At 34.3% G+C, this 12073-nt stretch overlaps 1 protein-coding gene across 1 annotated transcript; it reads left to right on the top strand.

The window, feature by feature from the left end:
• The first annotated feature begins 6536 nt into the window (after positions 1-6536).
• Positions 6537-9827, top strand: LOC126671221 (uncharacterized). The gene is made up of 6 exons (XM_050364960.1): positions 6537-6997; positions 7513-7617; positions 8123-8310; positions 8405-8474; positions 8893-9325; positions 9425-9827. The coding sequence occupies exons 1-5, from the start codon at positions 6923-6925 to the stop codon at positions 9217-9219; spliced, it is 765 nt and encodes a 254-aa protein (XP_050220917.1). The 5' UTR covers positions 6537-6922; the 3' UTR covers positions 9220-9325; positions 9425-9827.
• Positions 9828-12073: the final 2246 nt, after the last annotated feature.

Below are 12073 nucleotides of genomic sequence, written 5' to 3'. Positions count from 1 at the left end.
AATCTATTTCAATATGCTTAGACCTCTCATGAAATACTGGATTGTGAGCTAATTGAATAGCTGAACTGCTGTCACTATAAACCTGTGCTGGAAGAGGACATGACTGTTGGAGATCAGACAATAAGTAAGAAAGCCATTGTAACTCACAAGTGAGAGAAGCAAGAGATCTATATTCAGCCTCTGCACTAGATCTTGAAACTGTGGATTGCTTCTTTGATCTCCAAGAAATCAAAGAGTCTCCTAGAAAAATGCAAGATCCTGAGATAAACCTTCTGGAATCTGGACATGTAGCCCAGTCTGCATCAGCAAAAGCTTTGAGAAGAAGAGTGGAAGTAGCTGAAAAGAACAACCCTTTGCCAGGAGATCCTTTGATGTAACGAAGGACTCTATTGGCAGCATTGAGATGAGAATTAGTGGGGCAATCCAAGAATTGGGAAAGTTGTTGCACTGCAAAAGACAAATCAGGTCTTGTTGTGCATAGATACAAAAGTTTGCCAATTAACTTCCTATAGGAAGTATTATCTGATAATAAATCACTCCCATCCTTAATCAATCTTTTTGAAGTAACCATAGGAGTAGGAACAGGTTTTGCATCTATAAAACCAGTTTCTTGAAGGAGATCCATGGCATATTTCCTCTGAGAGAGATTGATTCCTGCTGAAGAATAAGCTACCTCAAGACCAAGAAAGTATTTAAGAGTTCCCAAATCTTTTATACTGAATTCTTTGTGCAGAAAGGTCTTGATAGATGCTATATCAGACAGAGAGTTACTGGCCAATATCACATCATCAACATAAATGAGCAGAATGACAAATGAAGTTGATGTGTGTTTAATCATGAGAGAGGGATCAGAAGATGCAGGTTTGAAACCTTGAGAAATAAGAGAGCCTGTTAACTTAGAATGCCATTGCCTGCTAGCCTGTTTGAGGCCATAAAGTGATTTCTGTAACTTGCAGACCAAAGAAGAATCTGTTGCTTCAAAACCAGGGGGTAGCTTCATATAAACTTCTTCAGAAAGGTCTCCATGAAGAAAGGCATTGTTTATATCAAGCTGATGAAGATGCCAGTGATTGACTGCTGACAAGGCTAACAATGTTCTGATTGTTGTCATTTTGGCTACTGGGGAGAAAGTATCCAAATAATCAAGTCCCTCTTGCTGTGTATACCCCTTTGCAACTAATCTAGCCTTGTATCTGTCCACCTCTCCTTTTGAATTGTACTTGACTTTATAGACCCACTTGCAACCAATTGGTTGTTTGTGTGATGGTAAAGGAGTGAGAGTCCATGTTTGGTTATCAGATAAAGCTTGGAGTTCAGCTTGCATGGCATGTTGCCAATGAACATGTTTGATTGCTTCATTATAGCTTTTAGGTTCAGAAGTACTATCAATGTTTAAGACAAAATGTCTGTGAGAAGGAGAAAGATTGGAATAAGATAGTACAGAAGAGATGTGATGAGGTGTAGTAGTTTGATGAGAAACAGAAGAAGGGAGAGTAACTTGATAGTCTTTTAGAAAAGAAGGTGGATGTGAGATTCTGGAAGATTTTCTAAGAACAGGAAAATCATTGTCCTGAAATAGGGAAGTAACTGGTGGTGAGGTTTGTGGTGGTGAAGTCCAAGGAATGCTAGTTTGTGAGGGAGGTGGTGATGGTGGTTGAAAAGAAGTAAGAGTTGGGGTTTCTGGGAGAGAAAAGGGATATGATATGTCTGAATTTTGCATTGGAGAGGATGTGACAGAAGGAGTTTTTGAGAAAGGAAACATATGTTCAAAGAAAACTACATTTCTGGAAATATGAATCTTTTTGGAATCTAAAGAGTAGAGAATGAAGCCTTTTGTATTAGGAGGGAACCCCAGAAAAACACATTTGATAGCTCTACTGTCAAATTTTGTTCTATGAACAGGTAGAGTACTAGAAAAACTCAAACAACCAAAAACCTTGAGGTTTGCCAATGATGGAGATTCATTGTAGAGTTTCTGATAAGGGGATTGATCTTGAATAACAGGAGAAGGTATCCTATTAATCAAGTACACAGCATGCAATATGCAATAATTCCAAAAATATAAAGGAAGTGAGGATTGAAACCTGATAGCTCTAGCCACATTAAGAATGTGTTGGTGCTTGCGTTCCACTATGCTATTCTGTTCTGGGGTGTACACACAGCTTGTCTGATGTATGATCCCATGGTTTTTGTAAAAATCTGGTTGATCAAATTCTGCACCATTATCTGTTCTAACAACTTTGACAGTTTTAGAAAATTGGTTTTGAACATATGTAATGAAGTCTTGCAGGTGAAATCTTGCCTCAGATTTATGCTTCATAAGAAAAACCCAGGTAAACCTTGAGTAACCATCAACAATTGTCAAGAAGTACCTATAACCATGCATAGAAGTGACAGCTAAAGGGCCCCAAATATCAACATGAATTAGCTCAAAAATGCTCTTGCTAGCAGTGGTACTGATAGGAAAAGATAAATTCTTCTGTTTAGCATATTGACATATATCACAAACTGAATTTGAAGACAGTTTTATTGATGAATCTAACTTCTGCATAAGCTTGATTCTATTATTGGACATATGTCCTAGTCTATAATGCCAAACATCCATATCAGTTTGTTGTTTTGAACTACAAATTATTGAATTACAATTGGACAGAGATTCTGTATTAGGTGTAAACTGGTAAAGTCCTTCTTTCTTTTCAGCTGAACCAATCTTCTTCCAATTGTTCATATCCTGAATGAAACAGGTATCACGATAGATGATCAAGCAGATCTTAGCATCATCAGTCAACTTGCTGACAGAAATAAGATTAAAATTAAAAGCTGGAACATATAGAACATTATGCAGTATGAGGTCAGGACTCAATTGTATTGATCCTATATGAGTAACTGTAATTAATGCTCCATTGGGCAGTCTCACACTGACATTATGAACAGCTTTGCTAGTTTTGAAATACTCAAGCTTGCAAACTATGTGATCTGCAGCTCCAGTGTCTAAGATCCACATGTTTTTATAAGCCTTTGCAGAGAAAAAGCATGAATGAACAATACCTTCTGGCTTGAAAGTTGCAGTAAGAGAATTCACTTGAGAGTGTCCCTGAGAAGTACTTGCTTCATTGTTTCCTGCTTGAATCAAACTCATGATCTTTTGAATCTGATCAGGTGTGAAAGGAAAAATTTGTCCTGCATTAGCATTGTAATTCATGTTAGTATCAACAGGAGTGTTGTTCCTGGATATTTCTTGTTTGAAGCTGCTCTTGTTTCCAACTGATCTCTCCTCATCAAAATCCTGATACTCATAATCTGGATACTGAACCTGGTTTGCATATGCATTTTCTGGTCTAGGCTTTGGTTGAAAACCAGGTGGGAATCCATGCTTTCTGTAACAATAGTCCACAGTATGCCCTGAGTTTCCACAGTGAGAACATAACTTCTGTTTACCAGCAAAATATGAGTTAAAACCTCCTCTTTTAAACATATTGTTTCCTCTGAAATTGCCAGTGCCTCTTCCTCTGGCATAGCAAATGTTAGATTCATATTCTGGATCATAATCATAATCCTGTGTTCCTTTTGCCATGAAAACATTTGAATCTGTAGTAGGCTTACTACCTGAGCCAGACAGTTGTCTCTCATATTGAATAACCATAGAAAAAACTTTGTTAATTGGAGGTAAAGGTTCAGTCATGATGATTTGAGTTCTCACATTTGCAAAATTCTCATTCAATCCTTTAAGGAATCTTATCACTTGATCATTTGACTGAATTACCCTTAATGCATTTGTAATTCCACAAGGACACCTTGGTTCACAGAAACAACTAGGCAATGACCTTAAACTGATCAGTTCATCCCAAAGAGTTTTGAGATGTGTGAAATACTCTGTAACAAACAAAGTATGTTGTTTAAAACTGTGAATTTCTTCCTGTAAATCTCCAATTCTATAGGAATCACCTTGTGAAAATCTGTCTTTCAAATCAATCCAGATTTCTAAAGCACTATCAAGATTAGATATACTATCTGCTATAGTCTGACTAAGGGCTCTATATAACCACGACATCACCAAAGTATTACACCTCTCCCAAACATGAAAATTCTCATCATCAGGACTGTGAACAGGTATGGAACCATCAACAAACTTATACTTATTCTTAGAAATCAAAGCCATACGCATAGATCTATACCAAGCATGATAATTGCTTCCATTTAACAAATTTGAGACTAAAACAAGTGATGGATTCTCACCAGGATGAACAAAAAATGGACTCGACATAGTATCTTCAGGTCTGATAAAATTTCCTGCCATTGTAGCAGCTTCAAACTCCAAACGAAGAAGATGATCACTGTCTTTCAACAAATCAACGAATCAACAAGAGCACTAGGCTCTGATACCATATTACAAATCAATAGAATCAAAAGAGAGAAAAACAGCTTTATTAATCAATCAAAAGTTTTACAAAAGATAATGAGCTCATTTGGCTCAGCTTCCTATTTATACTAAAACAGGAAAAATAACTGCTACTCTAACTGCTGCACACAAGAAACTTGTGTTTGCTGAGCTGTTGATTAGCTGTAAAAGCACACGTGATTGTTGAGTTGCTGAGCTGGATTAACACACTAACAAGCACACAATCACATGGATTGATGACCTGGATGAATCAGAAGGAGAAGGCTGAAACTTCAGATGCAAGGCAAGCTGAACAATCACAGCAGAAAGCCAATGTTAGCTTTTGCACACACCAGGATGCAGTATACTGTAATATCCTCAACTACTCTATTTTAAGAAAAATGTAGTTAGAGTTTGAATCCATAATCTTAACGTCTAGATAGCTGAATATTAGACCACTAAATTAAATCCGTAAAAGCTTCTGGAGTTAATTTCATTTGACTTATAATGAATAATTTTTTTTTGAGACAAATTATAAAAATTTATTTCGGATCAACCATTTTAAATTTTGTTATGAAAACTTTTCAAAACAAATAGTGAATTAGAAATGAACTTATTCAACATTAGAAATCAGAAATTGGTTCGCCATCATAACTTATCTAAAAGATAAAATGAAAATGGCTTAATATAGCAAGTGGTTTTAGAAGTCAGATGTCAACGGCGGCGGATTCAGATTTTTTTTATAAAATTGACAAAAATATGCTGTAAATTTATAAGATAGACAAAATTGACAAAATATAAATTTTAAGGTGAGCAATGCTTATTATTTTAAGGCAGAAAAACTATAATATTTAAAGTATATATACATATTTTTTCAAAGATTTAAAATCTTAAGGTGGTTAACTGTCCACTATAATAAACTCTTTCTAACTACATCTGAGTGTCAATCTTGAATTATTAGCAGAAGACAGTTTGAAACCATTAAAACAGTTCAACAATTTTTATTTTATGAGACAATCATACGACACATGTTTTAACTTAAAACTTCTGTTTTTTTTCAAAGAGACTAAAATTTTCATTGATAATAATAAAAATTACATAAATGGATAGTTTCTTAATAAATTGAAAGAATTAATATAGTTCAAATATTAAGATTATGATCTTGAAACCGCATGATTTTTGAAGTTTCAATTTTTTCAAGTCTCAAATATAGATCCAAAAGTTATCTTTAAACCGCTAGATTCGTTAAAGTTTCATGTTTTCCGATTTTCATCTTCAAAAAATTCTAAAAATGTAGATTTTTTTTAAATACCTTCAATTATCAAAAAAAAAAACAACAAAAACTATAACAAAACTTATTAAAATTTTAGATTTAAGAAGATTTTATAAATTAAAAATCTAAAAAATATATAAATATAAAGAAAATACCGTAGAGATAAGTAATAATTTAGACGGAAAAAAGATGATTTTTTTAATTAAAATCGGAAATCACTTTCTCTCATCCTCTACAAGATTAAAGTGAAAAAAAAAATTAGAAAAAAGGAGAGTAAATTTTAGAGAGAAATAGGAGCAAATTTTAAACTTCTGCTTTATTAAATTATTAGAAATGGTATTGCTACTTTTATGAGTTTCTCATAACCCTAACTGCTTTGAATTTGATTTACTTTTAAAGAAGAATAGGTCGTCCCTACTGAATGGCAGTTAGCATAACATATCTGTGGGGCTAAAACCTGAAAAAATAATTAATTGAATTCTCTTTTTTTTTTCTGTTTTATTTAACTAATCAAGATTCTATATATAATCTCTTTATTTTTATAGAATACCGGAACCTAACAAATTACCTGTTCAGATTTTAGAACAAGATTTGCTCTCAGATTTCAGTTTCTTTACTTTCACCTGATCAAACTTTTCCGTACGTCACAAAATTATTAAAATTAATAAAGATGAATACCAATCTTTTTTAGATCAATATATTATTACTTTTAAAATTTTAATTACATGTTATAAGACAAAATATCACACTAAGTAGACCTAAAGATCTAATCAATAAGGATGTTTTTGTCCAACAAAATCTTATAGCTCTTCTAATATGGGACCCAAAGTAGATTTGTTGTCACTTAATTTCTCTATATAACGGGTCATTCTAGAGTACCACTGAAGTTTAAGTACCACTGGTTATGATAACCGTCAGATCATTTCCTAATTAATTTCCTCCGTTGATTATATTATCAGCTACTTATTCAGTTGGTGAGATAATTAAATCACCGCCATCTCTTATCTGCTCAGCCATAATTATCTTTAACCTGCTCTTCTGTTTCGACAATGGTCTTCGCCACCAACAAGATGAACAGTTCCACCACCACCAACAGCTACTCCCCTTCATTCTCCTCCACTTCCACCTCCTCCACTCCTCACCCAACCACCACCGCCGCCGCAACCGCAACCGCTCCTTCTCTTCTCTCCTCCCATCAGATTCTCACTCTTAATTCTTAATTCTTAAAAGGAGGTGGATCGATTTGTTTATTGTTTGTTAATGCAGGAAAGATGTCTGAGGGAGAGATACCGGTGAACGGTTTCGATCAAGAAAACAAAGGAAATTCTGATTTATTGCTGGAAAAGGTACACTATTGCCGTGTTTGTTTGTTATTGAAGATTTTACTTTCTATGGAGAAGAAATTGAAATTTAGTTTAGTTGAGGATTCTAAGGTCTTTGCTTACTAGATATATCAAAAGTGTTTCGGTTTCAATTTCGAGTTCAGGCATTCCTTATCAGTACTGATTGATCAGTTTATAATTGGTGGTTCGAATTGCGATAAAATTGAAGTTTGTGTTTCGAGTTACAAATATGTGATGAAATTGGAAAAGACGATATAATTCATGATTTTATTTGTATTTAAGTCTTAATTTTCCGAGTATTAAGAGGAAATTTATGTACCAATGACAATTAAAATGACAATATTTATCCCATCAGTTTCGTGTTGCAGGTGTAGTTTGATTTTATAGTTGAAGGACTTCAATTCACATTTTTTTCTTGCCTTTTATGTTTCGTAGTACTTGTTTTGTTTACTTTCTTTAAAATTCAATGCTTCAAATGCTATCTTGTTTCTAATTTCTCTTGTATGTCTGATGTAAAGGTTGATCCTGCAACTCCTGCTTCACTAACCTGGCAGCGAAAGCTATATAACGAGGATATTGAACTCAAACAATTCAGTTTAAGTTTTCAGGAGAAGTTTCAAATGGTATGGCTCAATTTTATTTAGGTCACTTAAATACTTTACCATCAACATGATTACATATTCAGAATTTCTTAATATTGCTACCTCGTATTAGTTTGCTTTAATTGTTGAAAAATAAAAATAAAATATGTTTTTTATTTTCCCGCTTCAACTCCCATCTTTTATTTTCCCATCTTTTATTTGTAGAAATTACTAAAAATAAAATATTGCTACCTCGTTTTTTTTATTTTCCCGCCGCAACCGCTCTCTCTCTTCTCTCCTCCCATCTTTTTCCTTTACTTACTACTTAATTCTTTCAGAAAAATAAAATATCATGCTCTTTTGATTTATTTTGTTCACCATGCTTTGTTCTTACAAAATCTTCCCACTTCAACTCTATAACGTGTAGCACCACACTGTTATAAATTTTCTAGATTGTATTTGGATGAATTAACCGTGAACCATGCTGCACTTGTCTTTTGAGCTGTAAATTTGTTGTAATAATCAATGTGTTGCTCATTTTTACTAGGTATTTCTGGCAACTGATGATGATGATGCTCCTGTTATTTGTTTTCTTCTTCAAGAACAAAAGAAGTTGTTGTCAGTAAGGCTTCAGAGTCTTGAAATCTATAATGAGATAATCTTTGATGTTAAACCTGACATGAGCTGGAGCATTACTGCAATTGCTGCTGAACCAGTGGCTGTAACACGACCAAGGTAGGGCTTCTTCTGTTTTCATCACTGTTTTCCTCTCCATTTATTTTCATCCTGATCCGTATTTGTTCCATTTAATTGTTCTTTTTATTGTCAGAGGGAAACTCAGACTGCTGCCATATTCAGATATCATTGTTTTGGCCCCACAAAACACAATTCTCCTCTATGTAAGCTACACACACCCGTCTCTGTAAATTATTGTTAAAAAAGTTTGTTTGAACTTATTTGAACTATGTCTATGGAAAGTCGCTTTCATACTAGAATGAACGTTAGAAACTAATGGAGGAAGGAATGCGAGTAAGCATTATTTTGTTAAAAGTGGATGGTATAAATTAGTTCCTCTTGATCTTGCAAATATGGTAATATTGATAGTTAAATTGCAAGCTGAGAATTTGATTATAAAAAAGTGTTATCATTGTAATAAATTAGTTCCTCTTGATCTTGCAAATATGGTAATCTGTGGTCTGAATCCCATAATTTGGGTGACGGTTACATATCCATTTGGATGATTGATAACATTCATCTGAATTTGGATGCTTTACTCGGTGATGGTACCATTGAAAACGGTGTTGTGAGAGTTTGCAGAATTCGCAATGCGAGTCTTTGAGATGGTTAGACAGAGAAATGAGTGATTATTTGCTGAAGAATGTGAATGAGATACGAAAGGAGCTTCATGACTTGAAGAATGCAGCTGATGAAGCACGAGAGGAGCAAATGGAGACATTGAGAAGAAGAGATCAGATTAATGAGTTGACGAATGAATTGAACGCAGAGCATGCACGAGTTACTGAAGCTAATGCTAGAAATGCAACAATGCTAGACCAAACTGAGACTTTGAGGGCAGAAATTCAGTCGTTATCGCACGAAAATCGGTTAATGAAAGAGGACCATTTTGTGTTGATTAAAGATTGATGTGCATTGAATCTTAAATGGCATAAGCTGCTGAAGTCATTTACTGACCAAAAGTATATGCTTTGCAGTGATGCATTTTGGTGCTTTTAGATGCTTCTAATTTACGGTATGTATACAGGTGCACACCCTGTTAGCTATATAATTTTATGATCTCTAATTTGTGGTTTTATCTCTCTGAAGTTTTTCCTTCTCTGCACCTCTACAGCGTGAAAATTTTCAGATGGAAGGACCAACTGGAGTGATGAAGCAGTTGCAAGCATTGCGGCATATCTTGGAAGTCACAGATTAGAAAATTTTCTTGCATCTTAAATTTCAGCAAATTGCTCTGTTGGTAAAATATATATGTACTATTATTGAAGAAATGAAGCGATAAACTGGTTAGGATCACAGAGATTTCTGCCAATTAATTGGCAGTATGGTAAGTGACTGAGATGATAGTTTATAGGAGTGTTTGCCGTTTCTTGCTATAAAGGCACATCAACAAGAAAGCGCCTAACAATTTGAATAACCAAAGGAATATGATTAAAAATGTGAAATTACAAAATTGTAAAGAGCCTATGGTTACACTTCTCTCAATTAAAATCACTCAGAAAAAAGTTCCGGCACAATTAGATGCTACAAAAGCTGAATAAGTGTAGCAAGTTGGGGCAAAGTAACAGAGAATGCAAATAAATCTAAAGGGTCAAATAAAACTCATATATATTAAAGCAGGTTCAAAGGTGCATTTCAGGAATAAGGGGGAGAACCAAAACTAAACCCCCTCAACAAACATATAGAACACAGCACTGTAAAAGAAAATCAAACTAGCTACACAACACATCAATACTAGAGATTACGGGTTACGCCTACGATAATGTAATCTGTTTTAAACCCGTTGACTTCCAGGTACCCGAATCAAGATGGCAATGACAACTCCTGGTTTAAAATTCACGAATTAGCTTCTTGCATCAAAAATATAACCTCCTTTCTAAGAATCCAACATCTCGTCCTGAATCTCATTGGGGGCGATAAGCCCTGGAATAGAAAGCATTCTTTGTCTCCCCCTTTCTCTCTGAGCAGCAGCTTCTTCGGCATAAAGATCTTTGTTATCCTGCAGGGGGAAAAAAGCATCAAATATCCTCGGAACCCTTTCAAATCACAAAGTGCGTAAGAAATTTCAATCATTTATATGAATTAATATGCAATGACAACTTGATATAGTCCATGAAAAGTTTACAAATTGCAAGCAGTCAATTCAATTCTTTAAAATTGAAAAAGATAAATTATTTAATCATGGCATAGGAATATAATTTACTACAATGTGTATCACAAAGTAATTGAGCAAAAAAATCCTGCGAATAACTGTTTTCTATTAGAAGTTTTAATTCTTCCAAACAATACTCAGCTTCCCCTTCTAATTTGCCACTAAACTTACTGTTTGTAGTAAGTATTCTTGCAAAAATCAAATCAAATTTTGGCAAATTCTTTCAAAAAAATCTTATTTCATTTATAAACATTGAAATATTAGCAACTACGAATTTTCCAAACACGAGTATTCACTAAATAAATCACATAATGATAATGAGTAATAGTTACAGTCTATGTAGCACCGACTACGGATACGTAAAAACATGACACTCGAACACAGACGCTTAAGGTTTCCTATGTCACAAATGAATATTCATGTCTAAAACGCCAAGATTCCGACACAGACGCTTAAGGTTTCCTATGTCACAAATGAATATTCATGTCTAAATACACAAGATCCCGACAGAACAAGCCATGCCAGCAATAAAAGCTGCAAAAACAGCAGTATACCTTTGCAAAAAGACATACAATATATCAAACATATAGTAAACAGAAAAAAGAAAAAAAAGCAACCCAGTAATTAAAATAATACTATAACATTACCCGATCTAGAAAATACTCAAAGAAAATGGACCAATTAATAACTGTCGTTTAGCAAGTCATACTCGACATACCATCATAGACGTTCCCATTAATTGAAAATGAGTTAAACAAACAATAGTACTAGGAAATATTTTGTAATGAAGCAAATTAACTTACTCTTCGTTCCTGCGAGGTCCTCCGGAACAAGCTGCCAACACCTCATCAATGATAATTTGATAACTGACACTGCGACTAGCAGACTGCAGATAAATCAAATTAAAGAATTGAACTGACACCATTTGATTTTTTTTTTAAATTACTACCAACTAAAGAGCATGAACTAATGTCTAGCTTTTCAATCCCAAAATCCAGAAAAATGATTGAAGCAATTCATACAATATAAGCTTCCTTAAAGCAATACTAAATATGTAAAAAAAAAAAATTAACCATCAAAGGGACGAGATAAAAGCGCGAACAAAACCGAGGCTTTGAAATTCCATAAATGAGTCCAATTTCATATGCGTAATCTTCCACCAAATCCAAGCTTCAGTGGGTTCATGGAATTGGCGATTGTATAATCGGTATTGTCTATTTTCTTCAAATTGCAGACCACAATTGTCGCAATTTCCTAATAAGCCTCCATTTTCCGCCTCGTCATCGGCAGCAACAGCTTCAGCACCTGCCTTCGCCCTCGTCGATCGTCCAAAAAAAACCCTAAAGCTTATCTCGACTCCATTTTTGAAAAAGCCAGGCATTTGTTGACATAATATGACTAGGTTAAATTTAGAAAAGAAACTGAAAAAAGAAAATGAACAAAGAAAACGTTTTAGGAAAATGGTTTAATGAGCAAATGTTAAAGTTACCTGGTATATCAAGTTATAGATGGTGAATGACATAAGTGGTACCCAAAGTTAAGTGGTACCGTATAACTAGCCCTATATAACACCTATCGCCTCTTTCTTTAAGCCTCCCTTCCTCTCAAACT

Source organism: Mercurialis annua, linkage group LG3 (assembly GCF_937616625.2).
Source record: "Mercurialis annua linkage group LG3, ddMerAnnu1.2, whole genome shotgun sequence".
NCBI lineage: Eukaryota > Viridiplantae > Streptophyta > Magnoliopsida > Malpighiales > Euphorbiaceae > Mercurialis > Mercurialis annua.
This window is presented reverse-complemented; position numbering and strand designations above follow the sequence as displayed.

What these genes read in the sequence shown, in the direction of transcription:
- LOC126671221 (XM_050364960.1), top strand. Translation starts at nt 6,923, where the DNA reads ATGTCTGAGGGAGAGATACCGGTGAACGGTTTCGATCAAGAAAACAAA. An exon ending in CTGATTTATTGCTGGAAAAG is followed by an intron (nt 6,998 to 7,512) that starts GTACACTATTGC and finishes TCTGATGTAAAG; the next exon opens with GTTGATCCTGCAACTCCTGC. An exon ending in AAAACACAATTCTCCTCTAT is followed by an intron (nt 8,475 to 8,892) that starts GTAAGCTACACA and finishes GAGAGTTTGCAG; the next exon opens with AATTCGCAATGCGAGTCTTT.